Raw genomic sequence first — 19,455 nt, 5'->3', positions numbered from 1 at the left:
TTTGTATATAGACATAATAATCTACCTGCATATTCTTTTATATACACTCTTGTCTGCATGACACAGTTGGACGACTTGCAGATCTCTATTGCCTTATATACATCTAGATATTTTTGCACACGTTTGATGGATCCGAACCAGACAAACAGTCGAAATCGTTCTCTCCTCAACATTTCCATGACAAAGCCTATTCCTGTCATTAAGACAGGATTATAACATTATTGTTCTTGCATTCTCACCATTTCTCTCTTTATATAGTTTCCATGACTGTCTTATACCAGTTATTAGTTTTATCAATGTATAAATTGGTTTTGTTTTTTGAAAGCTTTTATTCTTGTCTTTTTTTTTTTTCAATAATTAACTATCAAAAGAATTAATTTGCACTTCTCCTCCTCATCTTAGTATTTCGTATTCTTTAGATGTCAAAGTAGACCTTAATGAAAAAAAGGCTTTTGATTATATCGGTGAAGAAGGGCAAACTGCACCTTTAAATTCCATCCTAGATAACTGTGTGCTGGACACTCTTGGAACGCTGGATTTGGAACCATTTGACCCATCATTGGAAATCAGTCCTGTTAATTTGGAAAATTTGGGATCTTCTCCATTAACAAAGGAATTGGTATTTTCAGAGTTGCGCAATTTATGTGAAATGGCTGTTAGCACTGTGAATACTTCTCCAGTGGAATCAGAAAATGACGAAGTTCTTCCAAAAGTACTGTCTAGAATGTTAAATTCAGTGAACAATGAAACATTTTGTGATTTGGAAGCCTTTTTGTGTCAGGTTAGTATTTTATTTTGGTTAACTTTTTTTAATATGAAAGGTGATGAGTCACATTGGTCACTGGAATCTTTCAGTATGTTTCTTTGGCAGTCAGAAATATTAATAAAAATAAATGCACACTGTTAATGTGCACAATTATTAAAAATAATTTACTAATTATTTTTACTATATAAAAAGACATGTTTTTCTAGTAGGTTCTTGGATTATCTAACCTTCAACTTACCTAAGCATGTACTAGACATTAACCAACCTTTTGAGGATAGAATTAAGAAAACTTTTATTAATGAAGTTATGCTTTGATGTAGATTTAATCAGTAAATGCTAAATATGGATTTCTCTGGTCTTCTGGCCTGATTTTTAAATTATTCCACTAGGTCTTTTCAAGGATATATTCATTCTCAACCTCATTTGAATTTATAAGGTTTATGCTTGCTTTTATTTTATTTTTTTTATATTACTGTCTCTATAAACAGGTTAAACAGTACTATGGTTCCATTGGGGTAATTAAATATCCTGTTAAGTGGAGGGGAAAAAACTGGCTGGGGCTGCATCACTGAAACATAGACTAGTTAAATGCCAAAAGTGTTTTTTAATATTTATCTTTAAATCAGTCCTCAAAATAAGATCATGTACTTCTGTAATTACAAAGAAAAATTCATATTAAGGGTTCTTGTAATAGTAAGGTATTATATAAAAATGAAGCCGATTGTTCTTAATATGTTCAAAAAGGATAATGAAAATGTAATTTCAGTGAAGTTGATTTTGTTGTCAAAACATGCTCTAGACACTAGTCGTTTCATTTGCATGTGTTTAATTTTTTTTTTTTTTTTTTAAACATGCATTTACCAAGTGAGTAGTGCTATCAGAATTCCTTATGGATACATTTGATCTCCTAATATTGACAATAGGATGTGCCATACTTTAATTACTGAGTAAACATAAGCTCTTTTAAAATTTTTCTGTTCAATAAAGCTAAATATACAAATAAATTAAACTTCTATTAAATGAACTTCGAAGTTTTTTGTATATATTGTAGTTACTTTGGTAAATCATACCAAAGTTAACTGATTCTTCAATAGCCATGAGTTCTTTCTTTGTCTGCCTTACTTGCTCATCACTGAAACTTTATTATATTCTCTCCTCTGATTTCATCATATTTTCCTAATACAAAAAAATTCTTTGCAGATCTAGAATCACATGAAAAAACAGATCAAGTTAAATTGACAAGAGTTTACTATAGTTATTCAGTCGATAATATGCTGTTCGGTCTCATAAGTGAAAAAGGTTTATTTAAATGCTGTTTTTAATATATATTATTGTGTAGTAGGCCTACAAATTCCAATTTGTATATATTTTCTCATTCACTGATAATGCATTTGCCTCCTGCAACTTATATACATTTGGCTTGTTCTACATGTTTACTACTCTTCAAGCAAGTTGTTATGCATTTTAATAAACGCTTATATAATTCCAGCGATCCCTTGTTTCCTACTTCTCATCTGTTGAAAGATTTTTTTTTTTTCCTTCATTAATACTCTTTATCAATTTGCTTCTATCGCCTCCCATTTTCTATCTATCAAGTAAACATTGTAACTAGAGATGCGGCTGAACTATGATTTGGCCAAATCTTACCGAATTAAAATTTATAAACAAATCTTTTGAGGGAAAAAAAAGTTTTTTTTTCCAAAAGATGAAACGTCGGTGCTACCACAACAGGAAAATGCCTTGGGAGGCCACTGACACTCGCTGACCAAGCTGTCTCAGAATGTTCAAGCATCCTACATGTCATCAGCAGCAGACCTTGCAGTCAACCTGAAAAATGTTGCAGGGACATCTGTCAGCACTGCAACTGTCCACAGAGAGTTGCATGCCTTTAGGTCAGTGGTGGTAAATCTATGGCACGTCAACGATTTATATATGATATCCTTTTATACGCTTATAAATTATTCCACTTTTTTTTTAATTGTTACAATACATACAAGTTAAATTTTGTTTTACAGGAGAGAGAGCAGCTATGAAGTCATGAATTTGATTGGTGCAATATTAACAAAAGATCACGTGACCCAAAGACAAATGGAACTGATGATTTTTGAGTTGAAATGCTAATTCTCTTCAACCGAATTCCATAACGTCTGCAACTGTCATAACAACATTCATTATATATTTCTTAGTTTTAAAACATTCACGATGGGGTGTCGTTTATGGTTCCGACAGAACTTCTCACTATCAGCGGAAACTCACACAAAGTTTCCGCCCTTGGTTGATTTTTATTGCTGCTTGTTTGCGTTTGAGCTGGAAGGGGAACTCGCATTATATGGCATGTTTCAATTCGTGGTAGAATTTTATTTGAAGTTAGCCTCTGTGATCTGGCATAATGACATAGAGAATTTCAAATACATTCAAATAAATACTTATTTCATGTAATTGAAAAATTGGACAATAGTTGTTAGATACTGTTTCCGGTGCAAGTGCAACATATGGTTTTGCTTGCCTATACAGCATCGTTTTTGTTCCAGCCGTCTTTAATTGCACTATTTGTTGAGAAATATATTACACAGACTGCAAAAGCCTCTGTACCTTATTCAGGGGATACAATAGAACTAATTTTTTTCTTGCATCTACAGTATATGATGGCTGTTGGGGAGGGCATGTTTTTTGTGTGGGAGGTATATATATACGCAAGACCTTTTTAATGTCTTTTTTGGTAAAGTGAAATTGGGGGTGCAAGTTATACGCGAGGGCAAGTTATATTAGACGGTAAGCGTTTGCCGACAAGTTGACATCCTTCTGCTGCTTCTTCTATGGTGAGTTACAATGCATAAATATTTTTCTCACTACAGTTTTTTTTCAAACCAACATCATTAAAATTAATTTGATAATATAATAATCAGTTTTATACTGAATAATATAAATTTCTGGTGATCAGAATGGGATATGTCAATGAAACTTACCAGAAGTTAATTTAATGATGTTGGCCTGAGGAAACTACAATATTGTAGCATTAGTCCTGTGATTGATAACTAATTTAAATGCGTACTTTTGTATTTGTCAACATGCTACACCGTATACATTAAGTGTATTAATATTCTTTATGATTATGCCATAATTATTAATACTTATTTAATAATATAAATAGCCAAAAGGCTTCACATCGGCGATACAAAATTATATAAATGAAGTGAATATTAAATCCAACATTATTTCAAAGCCGACTATAGAAACTAGAGACGTTTCGTGGGAAATTTGACCGGCGAACTTACGGGAATACACTCGCCGCCATACTATGAGTTGCCCTAGTGGCGAGTGTATTCCTAATGTATGAACTTTAAAAAAAATATGGGAACTGTATTTACGAGTAAGTTTGCTGGGACTGAGCCCTCTAATACAGTAAGAATAAATAAAAATGCAGTCTTATAGAAAAAGAATTGAACGACTAATCTTTTGGATTCTCTGACTTTTCCCTTTTCTAATCGCATGCCTTCATTATGCATTTTGCACCACACATCCGCCAGTAGGCAGAAATAAGCAGCGGCAAGTGCATTATTGTTGCGTATGTGAACTGTTTTGTTTTTGCTACTGTAAATGGGAATTATAAAGATAATTTAATTTATGCATATAATAAAATGTTTATTTTTTTGAAACTATAAAAAATGTATTTGGTTTAAGTTGTGAATTATTTTGTTACAGTTGTACTGAACATGGCTGGCGAAATAAATGAAAATTATCACAGTCAAGCAGCAGAGTTCCAAAGCCGGTGGACTGAAGAGTATGGCATGATTAATAAAGACAAAGCAATGTGCGTTTTATGTTCCGGGACAGTTGTGTGCAGAACCTTGTCAGTAAAACTCCATTATGAGACAAACTATAAATTGCTCTTTGAGAAAAGCAAGGACGAACAGAAAGAATTTGTTGCACGGGTAATTAAAAATAGGAATATCCAGTCAACAACCCTAATGAAATTTATCGGCAGCTGCTAGTTTTTTTTTTTTTTTTTGCCTCAAATGTAATTTCCAAACACAGGGAAAACCTTTCAGTGATGGGGGAATATATAAAAAAAGCATGGTTAAAATGGGCACCAGTTCTCTTTGAAGATTTTGAAAACAAGGAAAAAATTATTCAAAGAATAAAAGATATGCTTTTGGTTAGAAACATGGTGAAAGATAGAAATGGCTAAAAATACTCAGTACATTGTAAAAATTAACAGAGTTGACTTTACTTTTCTTCCAATGAAACGGATATAAAATTTTCTGGTTTAATTTCACTTTGTCTTGATAAGAGAGTACAGATGTAACTGGATCAGCTCGTTTAGCAATTTTTATTCATTATTTTATTGTGTTGGGAATAACATCAAAGAAGAATTTAAGTTTAAAATCATTAGTAGCAACAACAAAAGGAATAGATATTTGCAACGCAGTTAAAATGCACTTTAACTGATATAATTTAACTGATAACTGATATAGAAAGAGATATAGATCCCTCCAAAATTGTATCAGTAACTATTGATGGTGCTCGCAGTATAACTGGAAAGGAAAATGGGTTCGTCGATTTATTTACCAAAACGTATTGGACATTCAGTTCTGGGTTTTCATTGTATTATACATCAGCAGGTTTTATGTGCAAAGGCTAGTTACAAGCCACTGGAAGATACTATGGATGTAACAAAATTGGTCAATTTTATATCGGCACGCGCTTTAAATAAATGAAAATTTATAGAATTATTAAGTGATGTAAACTTGGTGTACAATGGTTTACTTATGTACAAGCACAACAACATCCGATGGTTAAGTCGTGGGAAAGTTCTTCAAAGATTTGTTGAGTGTTTAGATGAAGTCGGACTTTTTTTACATAATGAGAAAATCATTGAAAAATACAATCAATTAATGAAACTTTATTTGTAAATTTTTGGCACGCGTCGGCACATCAGCAACTTTTGGCATGCGGACATAAAAAGGTTTGCCACCACTGCCTTAGGTTATCATGGCAGAGCTGCTGTAAACAAGCCACACATCACCCCTGAATGCCAAGTGATGTTTGAACTGTCTCTCTCACACTGCTCCTGGACCATAGATGATTGGAAAAAAGTTCTGTGAAACAACGAATTGCACTTCCAAATGTTTCACTCTGATGATCATGTTTAGATCTGGAGATTACCTGGGGAATGGTTGTGGCAGAATCATTCCAACTTGACAGTTGGAATGATGAAAGTGCATGAGGTTGCTATTATTGTAGGCATCTCAACTAAACGGGTGTATAATATCCTGCACGAAAAATTGCACATGAAAAAGCTGTGCGTACGATGGGTGCTGTGATTGTTGACTGTCAATCAAAAATGCATGTGCCAAACATTACCAACGTAATGTTTGGCGATGTTTAATTGCAATTTGCAGGATTTTTTTGTGTCAATTCATGACTAAACGAAACTTGGATCCACCACTACACACGAGTGCAAACAGCAGTCAAAACAGTGGACTATGCCTGGTGAAAGAGCACCGAAAAAAGTGAAGACTGTTTTGTCATCTGGGAAGGTGATGGTCACTGTTTTATTGGGATTCCCAAGAAATTATGAGACTATTTGGAAGAGGGGGTAAGACAATAACAGGAATATATATTTGGAAGAGGGGTAAGACAATAACAGGAATATATTATGTGTCATTGTTGGACTGTTTAAAAGAACTGAAGAAAAAACAACTAAGACTGGCACACAAAAAAAAGTGCTCCTTCATCAAGACAGTGCATCGTCCATCGCAATGGCAAAATTGCACGAATTGAGGTTCATATTGGTTCCACATCCACCATATTCTCCAGACTTGGCCTCGTGTGACTGCTTGTTCCCAAACTTAAAAATTTGGTTCAGTGGGAAAAAATTTTCTTCGAATGAGGATGTCATCAAAGCTGTCAATAACTAGTTTGCACAATTTGACAAATCCTACTTTTTTAGATGGGATTAAAAAAATTGGAAACTCAATGGAGATTATGTTGAGAAATAAGTGATTTTTTTCCAAAAAAAAATGTGTTTTAACTTTTTTTTTACCAAACTTTCAAACAACCCTTGTAGGAGATGGGCAGAAACCCAGAGGACAAATTCTCATTCAACACCAAATCAATATTACATCAGAATTGTATTTTTCATTGAACTGCAGTTGGTGCATAAAAGAGTAATAATTCTTTTACGCATCAACTCCGTAGGTTCAGACCCACACTTCTAACTTTGGAAAACTGAGATATCAGGGTATCCTTGAATTTATTGTATTCCAAAGTGTCTCTCAGTATGGAGATGAATACAAAATTCTTGGCCCTGCCAATCAGTTTATTCCTTAAAATTATTAGAAGACAGAAGTCTGACCAGTTTCTGATGTTCCTTAGCTCCTCTACAAACTTGAAGGACAATACATCATCGTGGTCCTCTCCAGAGAATTGAGGAATGATGAAGTGAGGATTTACTGTTCTAAAGAATTCTATCTCCCCCATCGTGTTAGTACTGGTGGCTCCCGAATCAATGTTGTTCATTCATGGTTCTTAAAAAATTTTCTTATATATAAGAAAATTACATCAGAATTGTATTTTTCATTGAACTGCAGTTGGTGCATAAAAGAGTAATAATTCTTTTACGCATCAACTCCGTAGGTTCAGACCCACACTTCTAACTTTGGAAAACTGAGATATCAGGGTATCCTTGAATTTATTGTATTCCAAAGTGTCTCTCAGTATGGAGATGAATACAAAATTCATCTCCATATATATATATATATATATATATATATATAGTTGCCTGATCTTTATTTACAAAACTGTTCCAATCCACTATTACTTATTTTAATTACTGTGGATTTTATCCTGTCGGCTACTGTGCCATTGTAAACTGTGGCTATTTATAAGCCTGCTTGGTTACTGCACCTTTTGTAACGAATAATGTCTAATGCGTTTTTTTGTAATATCTTTATTCTAATTAGCAGTGCACTTTTCTTTCTTATTCTGTTGCGTACTATGTTTATCCACCTTTCATATTTACTAGTCGTATGCCTATGAACACTGGAAAATTTATTTGTTAAGACTGCACCACCAGTATTTCTATATCGGCATAAGACTCAGTAATGTGTATGGTAGATCTCTCTCTCTTACAAGCATAAGTTCCTTCAATAAAGTTTACATAAACAGTCGTGGTTCTGAAGTACTTAAACTACACTCTTAGTTGTTTCCTGCTCACAAGTCAGAAGGAACAGTGCATTATAAAATAAAAGATCAGGTGGCACTCTATTGACATGTAAATAACACATTTATTTATATTAATACCAAAGTACATTAATTAAATGATAGGGAGGTTACTCTCTCTCTCTCTCTCTACCTTTCCATTAGGCTTTTAGTATAAAGAAACAACCTTCCCCTTTCATTACTAAATAACTATACGATATAATTACTCAATTACTTCTCTGCTTATTAAATCAAATTATTGAAACTAATTTACTCACAAAGAAGTTAGCTAGCTATGCCAAGTTATCTCACAAGTCTTATGCCAATTATTAATATTCCAAATGACTCTCTTATGGACACTTATTAATAATAACTTAATTCTTATCAGTCCTCTAAAGTCCCTATGCCTTTTCTTTCATCTCAGATCTTAGGCTTCCTTCAGGAGTGTCTTGCTTCAGCGGTATCTCATCGGGAAATTCGCTGGCACTGGACTGCAATCTGCAGTACACTAATAGCTCAGGCAAAAGGTCTCAGCATACGGGCAATTTCTCTGGCGCTTTAAGTTTGCTCTGCGGCCCTGGCAAAAGACTTCCGACTGACACTTGGCTCGGGTATTTACATTGGCATTTCTCTCAACATTCCCCTCTGGCTTGGCCTCGCCGTAACGTCCTGTCTCTGGATCCCACTCCCAGTATTTCTGCCTCTAATTGCCCACTCCGAATCTTCTCGATGCTTGTCACAGTCCCTTTTAATTTCACATTCTCTGGGACCTTGCATGAAGGGCTGTAACTCCTGAAGAATTCGGCACAACTCCTTGATCTTCAGTCAAGATCAACCTGTTCTTTCTTCTCCTCCATGCACTCTTTTAATCCTATCTTGTCGGGCAGCGGAAGCTTGTCTGAAACACAACTTTCTTATGCCCTTACATAGAGCTAATATTATACAAAGTTCTGGTGGCAAATCATTGCCTTTTGTTTTTTTGACACAATATAAAAATTTTTGTTAAAACATTAAGTACAGTCAATTCCCATAGGGTTATTTACAATAATATAGAGACAAGGTTATTTTTGTAACATTCTCATGAGACATGACCTCTGTAAAAAAAAAAAAAAAAAAAAAAAAAAAAAAAAAAAGTGTTTTGGTACCTCCAAGCTACATAGTTTTACACTGGCACTATTTCTCACAATGCATCTGCAGATTAAATTTGAAATAATAAAATATTCTCGAATGTCTTTTTTATAACTTGTAGATCACTATTTTTATTAAAAAAAAGCCAATAAACAAATTGTGTGTGTGTGGGGGGTGGCAAGATGAGGGTTGTTTTGGTATTCTGGTTAGGAGGTAATTTGAGTTGCCACATTGAAGTCCTCAGAGGCGCTATACTGCAGATACAAGAAAATTAAGTAGTTTTATTATATCGCTGGATAAGGTACAGAGACATTTGCAGTCTGTATACTAGATTTCTCAACAAATAGTGCAATTAGAGAAACTGGGATAAAAACGGCACTGACTAATTTATTTGATTACTTATTTTTTTGTATAGCCTTAAACAAATCAGCAGTTGAGGGAATCAATGAAGTAGTGTGTGTAAAATTTAAGAGGACTGAAATTCATTTGTTTCACTGCCATCTGTAATACAAGACAAATTTATATTCTCTTTTTCCCTTAAATAGGTATACATTTGTAATATAGTAATGGCATAAGCTTATTTTTGCAATTCACAATGTGGATTTGCTTGAGGTTAATTATATGCCTGGACATTTTTACATGATGAAAAGGCTTTTTAATAGTGTTATTTCAATAATTATCTTGTAGCAAAGACAAGATAGGATAGGATCATCACGTAAAGTCGTGAAAAGTTAGCCTGGCTCTATTGCTAGTGTTGACAGTTTTCAGTTGTTTTTGTAAACTTCATTATCTTTCCTGTTGAATTATTTTTAAGAATTTTTACATGAATTCAATCTTCATTATGGACAACAAATTAAAGGAAATACCAACTACTTTTTTCGTTTTGTGAAATGGTGCAAAAGTAGGAACCAAACAGTGTTTATAACGCAGTGCATGCTTTTCAAGGCAAGTGGCTCAAAGAATTCAAGTGGTGACATGATATTTGCATTCTTTTCGTAATATGTAAAAAAAAAAAAAATCTCGAGACTTCTGAGAGAAACTCTAGAGTACTGCAAGATTTTTGAGGCTATTTTAAAATGCAAGCATGTTCATGAGATGTTTAATTTTCATAACAAATGCTGTGACATAACTTTACCAGAAGTCGCCAGGTAAAGTCTGTCATAGCTACTTTCCAAAGAAAAATGGATTTTAAAATATTTCAATTCCCGAAGAGCATTTTTAATGCAGATTATGATGCTAAATTGAATAAAACATTTAATTTCAAAAACTTTGCAGCGCAGTAGTAAAACAGTATCAAAATGGCATGTAAGTAGAGAATTTTGGTTATTGCTGCTGTTAAGCAAAAAATTAGTTTGCCCATTGACAGGATTTATTTACTTTAGGTCCTGCTGCCTCTCATGTATGGCAGTAATATAAAAAAAAGTTAAGGAAATATTGCAAATAAAATTTGTCCATTATGTCACATAGATAAAAATCAGAAGCATTTGTTTGCATAATTCTTCTCCAAAACTTGGTTGCAGTGTACTTTGATCAATGAAAGAGTAAAGTGAACAAACTTTTCTTGCTACTAGACTAGAATTGGTGAGCAGGCATTGAAACAGTAGTAGCATTTAACATGCTGGGGAAAAAATGACTAGTGGCAAAATTACAGAGAAACATTCCAGACCTTACAAATTATTGCATATAATTTGCATTTGAATGTTTAAATTCTTTTGTTGCTGAAATTGAAATATATATTTACTAAAATAAAGAATCAAAAGCTTCACTTTGATAATGCAAAATTATATAAATTAAGTGGATATTAAATCCAACATTATTTAAAAGCCGAATACAGAAACTATTAAAATTTCGGCGAAGTTTGACCAGAGAGCATAACAGGAATGTGGCTGCCCCAGCCCAATGATAGGAAGCATGATCGTTAGTAAGCGTCTGTATCTTTGCCTCCTATTGTTAAGGTTTTGCTAGCCTGACAGCTGTTTCAAACTCACTGGTTTTTGTCAGACTAGGCAGAAACCTAAGAGAGCAAAAACTCTTAGTACTAAGGAATTCAAAGCATCACTTCGGTGATGTAAAATTATATAAATTAAGTGGATATTAAATCCAACATTATTTCAAAGCTGAATACAGTGTTTAAGTTTTGGTGAAGTTTGACCAGAGAGCTTAATGGGAATACATACACCCGCTGCCATACTACAAGAATTTTGCATCGCCAAAGTGAAGCCTTTGGGCTCTTTATTTTAGTAAATACTTTAGCGAATATGTTATGCACCAACCGAAAGTTCGCTTACGGAAAATGCATCTCTCCCACGCTTTGAGTTCCTTAGTACTGAGAGTTTTTGATCTCTTAAGTTTAGTTTCTGCCTAGTCTGACAAAAACTAATGAGTTTAAAACAGCTGTCAAGCTAGTGAAACCTTATCAAACAAACAATAGGAGGCAAATATACGGACACTTACTAGTGATTGTGCTTCCTATCGTTTGGTTGGGGCAACTTGTATGGTGGTGCGTGTATTCCCATTAAGCTCTCCAGTCAAACTTAGAAACTTTATAGTTTCTAACTATATTCAGCACAAAACTTTTATAGTTTCTGTATTTGGCTTTGGAATGTTGGATTTAATATCCACTTAATTTATAGTACATATTTTATTTTATATATATTTTTATGGAGTTGTGTATATTTTCTCAGTTATAAAATAGGCATCATGGATATCTAACATTCCCTACTTTTATTTTATTTTTTTACATCACCGCAATGGACTTTTAGGTGCTTTGATAAAAAGCATATTTTTGCTTTAATAAAACTTTAAAATATAGAACTGGGAGACTTTCAATCTGGCATTAGTAAGATATTGGAGGATATAATTGATCCAGCCATAGCCAAATGTAGAAAAACTTAATTTACCAGAGCTTGTGAAAACATAACTTTCTCATAAGCTTTCTGGTAAATTTTCAAAATTTCTCATGACTTTAGATATGTCTGAATAAATAAGAATGGAGCAGAAATATGGAACTGATGAATTGTAATTGATCCATCCATAGCATTGCTTAGTGTAAGACTACCTTACTTCCTTAGAGGCCTTGAAGTGGTTTGAAAAGGTATTATTGATGTTCCTAAATTACTTGTTCTTCAGTCTACCTAACCTACAGTACTATGCCATAGTTTTTAATTGCATTGTCAAGCTGTGAAGCATTCATACATAAAAATGTGTGAAATTAGCTGTTTGCTGCTAAAAAGGAAACTTTACGGTCATTAATTCAGTGTTTCAACTTCTGTCAAAGAGCAGTCTAGTTAGCATCAGCAGTACAGCAACATATACACAGTATAGTCATTTACAGATGCAGGACAGACAAGGTTATCTAATCAACATGATTTGAGCAACTTGATTGGACCAACTCAAAGGTTTCAGGAGACCTGGTTTTAATTAAGTTTAAAAATTTTTTAGTCCTCTGTAATTAGCATCTTCTAAGTTGAAATTAAAAAAATTTTTTTTAACATATGGGACATGAAAAATGGTACCTCAAGCATCTCAGGATGAATATTTATAAAACCATTGATTCCTCAGCCATGTGATTATAATGGTAGAGGGGGCGGTATTGTCATGTCACATAATTTCCATTTTACTAACCATTCTTAGACTAACAAGAAAAACGTTTAGGAAACCTCATTATTTTAATTACTACTTAAAATAGCTCCTCCTATTGGTTTTTAATTTATTCTGTGAACTTAAAAGTGCAAATGTGGTGGTGAAACAAATTTCCATCAACGTGAATTGAATTTTTGCTTGGTAGTTTAGATTGTCTACATTGATATTCAGGCTTGCAGATGCTTATTGCTCATTTAGTCTAGTTGCTAATGTTTTTGTGCTTTCTATTTTGAACCAGCCAACTTAAAGCTTCGTACTAGTGCCATAGTTCATATTTTAATTAGTTACGTCTTGGTTTAAAAGTGACTGTAACCAGATCACAACTATGTAATAAGATTAAAATTGCCAATTTAATAAAAAAAAAAAAAAAAAAATTTACAGTTAAAAATAATGAATGGATGTAAATGAATTTGATATTGCACAAAATTTGTTATTTCTGATTTCCAATCAAATAAGGGCTGATATCAAAGGACCAAAATATTGTATTATAGGTTTTGTTTCATTAAAAGTTAAATTTGAATTTCTGAAGTGCAATTTTTTAATCTTCAGTTTTCATTCAGTGTTTCCTAATTCAAACAGTAACTTATTTTTTCTTTATAAAAATTTAAATATGCTCAAACTTGAATGTTTTTTAGGATAATCCCTCAGAAGAAAACATTACTATCTCTCCTCAGGAAGATCTAGCTAATCATGTGTCCAAAGCACATTCAGTTCTCTTTCAAGCTGAAGAATCATTCCTGTATAATACTTCAGACTTGTCAGATAATAGTAATGTAAAGAACAAGCAACTGCACAAACCTAGCAGTGTATCTGAGGAAAGTGATGATGAAGAAATAAAATGCAAAGTTCAAAAGATGGAAGATGATGGAGCAAGGAACCGTAAATACCTTGAAATGAGACAGAAGAACAACATTGCATCTCGTCGTTCAAGAATGTCACGGAAAGAGAGAGAGAAAGAAATGGCAGGAAGAGCAACTGTACTAGAAAAGGAAAATGAATCACTACGAAAAGAAGTAAAGAAGTTAGAAGCAACTGTTGAAGCTTATAGAAAAATTTTTGTAGATGCGGTGAGCAAACGAAAGTGTTGATAAATTTATATTACGTATTACAAAAAAAAAATTGTTTTTGAAAAGTACTCATTTGTGAGTGGTGAAATTTCTGATGAAAAATGCTTTAAATACAATTTAAAAAAATAAATTTTCTAAAGGAAAACTTCAGTAAAGGAAATTAACTAAGAAACTGGCAAAAATTAATCTTCATTTTGTAATATGTATATGCATAATTATAAAATGAAGATTTTTAGTCTTAACTATATCATTCTTAGGGGGGGGGGGGACCAAAGAAATACAATATAATGAATAGTTTGCTAAAGTTTCTTGTTATACCATATCTAAAGGACCAAAAGAAATGTTAGTGATGTGCATTACATTTAGCATATGACATACGGTAATGAAACTTTTGCTGGGATGTTTTGTAGCTTTGTTTTAGCAAGAAAATTTACTGTAATAGTATCTCTTAGGGTGAGTCAACTGTAATTAGGTTTGAAATTGGAGGAAAGCTGATACTTAATCATTTTTTGACCAGAAAATTTGACAAATGTTTTATTGTTATATGCATGTTTATAACAGAACTACTAGTTTTGATGAAACCAGAACCTAAAATGAAAATATTAATAGATCTCATTATTGCATTTGGTAGCATAGTATTTTATTATGTTCTCATTAAGAAGTGCGAGTACTATTAGGGCTGGCCACTTTTATGTTTAGGCAGCTGGCTGCCATTTGATTTTTTTTGTTGTAATCTTGTAGCCCTATGATTAGATTGGTTAATTATTTCATTTTATACTTGTGTAATACACAATTGTTATGAATAGGCAGTGAGTATTTACCGCTTGCATGTAAAAAAAATTCAGCTGTGATTGATTTATACTCAATGTTAAAATTTGTAGATGTTAATTGTCCTTATTCCTAGAATTAAATGAAATCCAAAGGAGTTACCTCAGATTGTTGAGAATATCATCATCTCAACTAAGGAGTTGAGATGGTGATAAATATGTAGCTCACAATCTTAAATGATAGAAATATAGAAGCATTTTCACTCTTAATGACAAATTGGCACTGCAAAATGCTGAATTTTTTGCTAGTTTCTAACATCTATATTAGTTGTACAAAGTCCTGCTCCCTATTTCTTCATTCACAGTGCATTTGAAAATTGGTTATAACAAGTGTATAAATTTCAAAATTTTTGAAGGGAAGAACAGCAAACACAGAATGGCAAAAAATACAGTACTGTTGCAGAATGATACATCACTATACCATGATAAAGGTCTATTTTCAGTACTCTTTGTATTCAATGTTAATATTTCTCAGTAAAAATGGTGAGACTAGCCTGATGAACTAACTCACCAGGTATAACATTGTCTTTGTGCTAGAGCCTACCAATTACCATTGGTAGGCTCTAGCACAAATCCTGTAGCAAGCTCCTAGGTACCAAATGGAGCATTTACTAGGGCAAGTTTTCTTCAGAAGAGCACAAGTGCAGGACTGACTTGGCAGTTGTTCTCCCAAGTTCTGTATTAAGATAGACAAATGTCAGTTTTCCTTAAATTGAGAAAATCATTTTAGCATGATTTTCTCAACTTAGAAATGCAGTTTATAAGATGAGTTATTAAAATGTATAACTTTATGAACATGATAATGACAGACAATATGAATTGTTTGTTGCATTCTCATATATTGTAATGATAGGTATGCAAATATTAAAAAATTTCAATCTAGCCAGTTATTTTCCACATCTATAGCACTCTGCTTATTTGAGCAGACTACATGTAGCATGAGAAAAAAAACTGAAAATAATGAACTTCACAAAATAAGCAAATCATAAAGCATGCAAAACTGGTGGCATGCAGTGTTAGTTCATATAATAGTCATGTGTTTACATTCTGCATGTAAACAGTAATACTTAAACAGATTAGTCACAATTTGTATTTATTGGATGACTTGTGGTCAGTGATTTTTCTTATTAAAAAGTTTTATTGCCATTGAATTAAATTTAATAATAACCTGTTCATTTGTGTCAAAGCTTTCTATTTTTATCTTCCCATATTTCTCTCAATATTCTCTTAACTTTATCACTCTCATTTTTCATTTTATGTTTTGGTATTTTTTTAAAATTAATTTTTGTATATCTAAACTAACTCAAGCCAGCAGTTCAAACATTTCAGCACTGTAGTGCCAAAAACATCGTCCATATTTTTTTATCTCTGCTTGTTTTTGTCAACGTTGTCCTCAAAACCTTCATTGCGTGTATTCTGCTTATGTTTTTTTTTTTTTTTTTTAATTAATCTGTTAAGAAAAGCAATTCCTGTTAATTTACATTTCAGTATGCCTTGTCCACAAGCACTCTTACTGTTGCGTTTCTCCATTGTATGAGACTGGCTTACTCACCTTCACCCAAAAGTAAGTTCAAATTTAGGTTTAATTATTACTATTATTTTTCTTCTTAAATAACTCTTCGATGTGTTTGAAAAGCTTTGAATCAGTGAAATCCTCTATTTCATGAACTAAACTTCCATGTACAATACATAGTACACTTCTCAACTGTTTGAAATTTTCATTATTCTTTTAAGACATTTAACTCTAATATGCTTTCTCTTCTGGCTATGTGAATGCAACTTATTTTGCATTGCACTGTTCCATTTGTCCAGTTTCTTGTGAATATGTCCTGAACACAGCTGTTTTTTCTTTCTTGGTCAGTAAGTCTCCAGGATAATATTCATCAACAGTGGAAATAACCTTGTTGCAGTCCATTAAGTGTGCATTTTGAAATTCGCACAGTTATGTTTAAAATACAAATTCTTGATTATAACCATTTTTCCTATATCTGTTATTACCATCGAACTCAACTGCTAAGTAATACATGATGCCTTTTTTAGTCATCAGGTATCAACCAGATCATCAAATTCCTGATATGTACTCTCAGAGGATATTATGATAGTATTATATGAAAAAGTTAAACTACTAACTGCTCTCCTCCAAATTAATCTGTCATGTCAAGACTCCATTATTTTTTATTTCTGTATTCTAAGTCACTTTTTTACTATATATAAATCTATCTACATCTTAGTCTTGCTCTGGATCTTTTTCCTGCCAATATGGCAAAGAACACTGGTTTGTTAAACTTCCCCCTTCCATCCAATTTGAGATTAGCTTTGCTGATTCATTCCTGAATGCTAAGTGTTGAGTTTAATATAATGTTATTTTTTAATATGATGCTGCCATTGATGTCATTTGTTTACTCTCCCTAATCTTTCTTTAATCTGTGGCCTCTAGTGTTTGATCAAGCATTTTATTTCTAACTGCTCCTCCATAACCTGAGATTTCAAAGCAGTTTTAACATGATTCAAATTTTGAAACTGTCTTGGATACAGCTACTTTAGTGTTTGATTAATTTCTCTCTTTCAAATAAGTTTATTTAGTTGACTTCTTACCCTTACCAGCTTTCCTAATTTGGTTATCTATTTAAATATTTAATTTGCAGTCATCAGTAAAAATTGTACCTAAGTAGTTAATGTTTTACTTGGTCCATGGGTGAAGAGCACACAGTTGAAATTTAAATTTTCCATTTGTATGGTTTTGGTCTTTTTAATCACTAATTTTCATTTCAAATTTGTTATAGCAGTTATCCAATTTAGTTGAGGAATCCTGCAAATTTGTACAAGACTCGTTTATCTGTAATTTTGATATTGGGTTTAATGCCTCTTTCCTGCTTAACATTCTCTGTCCTTCTGCAACCACAGAAGGACAGAGAATGAAAGAAAGAGTAAATGGGAAAAGATAAAAGTGCAAGAAACTGGGAGAAAACAGATACTATTGTATGACAAGAGGTATGCTTAATAAGAAAGTAATGAAAGAATGTTTTCCAGGTGCAAAGATATAGGATGGCAGTTGAAGAAAGAAGTGAATGAATTGTTTTGGCAGATTTGAAAGATGAGAAATATGCAGTGAGAGAAGATACGAAGGTTGTTAGAAGAAACAATAATGAAGAGTAAGGAAGTAAAGACAGTCTGCTGCCTTACTATGGTAGGATGGAATTGAGAAGCAGGGCTATGACTGTCAATGAGAAGATTGTGCAGGAGGAATGGTGTACAGTGAATTTGATGGATGTAAGGACCTGTATATGCCTCATGGACTGCACTTAAATAGTTTGGAGAAAGTGTTGATTAGTGAGAGTCGGGAAGTTGCAAAATCAGGGAAACTAGAGAAACGGGGGGGGGGGGAAATCAAGCATGTGTCTAATTACCTCGAGGATTAGTATGGGTGCAGGAACGATTATGAAGAGCTGGGTGCAGTTTCCCAAATTTCAAATCAGAATAGGTAGATGACATTATGTAAGCGTAACTATGAGTCAAAGGGAATGTTGAAATGCATGTAGACAAATACCTGAAGCATCAGACATAAATGAGTTTTTAGCATTGGTCAACTCAACTTGGCCAAAAATTATTGGCATCAGAAAGACTGGTTTTCAGAAAATGATGTAGTGAGTGATAGAATATAACGGATATTGTATTTTCAGAGAAGATCGAAGAAATTAAGGCAGGAGTAGGGGTATTATTAACGATAGTTGAAGAACTTCAACAAAAATAGAAGTTAAGGAAGATTGTAGATCTGATGAAAATGGTACATTTGAGGTCATCTAGTGTGAGATGGAGGCCCATAAGACAAATATTGTTGGTTGCTGCTAGACCATAAGAAAATGTGGATGACATGCAGCAGAAGATTAGCACAATAAGTTTAGGCTGAGAAGTTATCATGGGACTCTTCAACTATGGTGATATAGTTGGAAGGAAGAAAAGAGCACATGGCAAAATGGAATTTCTACAGTTACGAAGGGATAATTATCTGAAACAGAATGTGATGGAAGGGACCAGGGTTTTTGAGTGTTGGAACTGGGAAAACCATCAGAAGATCTGCAGTAGCAACTTTAATTCAAATCAGGGGAAAGTGACTCTGCAGTCTGGTAGTGGGAGGTTGCTCAACATTGAAGAAACTACCTGGAATGCATGTCATCAGTGCAAGTGAGGTGGTCAAGGGTTGTTTGAGTAAGGCACTATCAGAGTGCATACCCAGGGTCAGGATTAAGTAAATGACTAGAGATATAAAGCAGGAGCTGCAAAAAGAAAGCATTAGAAACAAGGTGAACAGTATAAAGCACAAGCAAGTATGGTAAGAAAGGCTAAATCACATTTTGAGAGAAAATTAGCTAAGCAGGTGAGCATAAATCCGAAGGAGTTTTTTTGCTATGTAGCAAGTAAGAGAAAGAATGATTAAGGAAAGATAACTTTATTCAGTGCTGATGGTAGGAAAGTGACAGAAGCAGAAGAAATAGTTCAGTTACGTGATCACCTTGCAAGGGTATATAATTCAGGTGGTGACTTTGAAGTTACTGAGGTAACAGCCTAATGTGAGCATTGTGGTAGATGAATTGGAGGTACTCAGTATATTAAAAATATCAATGTGAATACACCAATGGGCCTTGATGGTATGTCTGCTTGTGTGCTACCAGAATGTGCAAGTGAACTGGCAGTGCCTCTAACACACAGCTGTTAAGTCTCAGCTCAGACAAGTTCCAAATGGAAAGAGGGTAAATTCCCTTACATAAAGATGGAAGCAGCAAATTACAGACCAATTAGTATTTCTGGAATGGTGGTTAAAGTA

The 19,455-nt window shown here is 33.4% G+C and overlaps 1 protein-coding gene across 1 annotated transcript in view; it reads left to right on the top strand.

Annotated features, from left to right (window-relative positions):
• Positions 1-15,515, top strand: part of LOC150098857 (uncharacterized) — a 55,637-nt gene extending 40,122 nt beyond the window's left edge. The window contains exons 4-5 of the mRNA XM_090405436.1: positions 420-781; positions 13,375-15,515. Coding sequence (XP_090261562.1) covers positions 420-781; positions 13,375-13,827 — 815 coding nt within the window. The 3' untranslated portion in view covers positions 13,828-15,515. The remainder of the gene's footprint in view (positions 1-419; positions 782-13,374) is intronic.
• The last annotated feature ends 3,940 nt before the right edge of the window (positions 15,516-19,455 follow it).

Source organism: Typopeltis vanoorti, chromosome 15 (assembly GCF_054136105.1).
Source record: "Typopeltis vanoorti isolate ZY-2024b chromosome 15, IOZ_Tvanoo_1.0, whole genome shotgun sequence".
In the NCBI taxonomy this organism is placed as follows: Eukaryota; Metazoa; Arthropoda; class Arachnida; order Uropygi; family Thelyphonidae; genus Typopeltis; species Typopeltis vanoorti.
The sequence above is the reverse complement of the archived record's forward strand: the minus strand, read 5'-3'. Positions and strand labels throughout refer to the sequence as shown.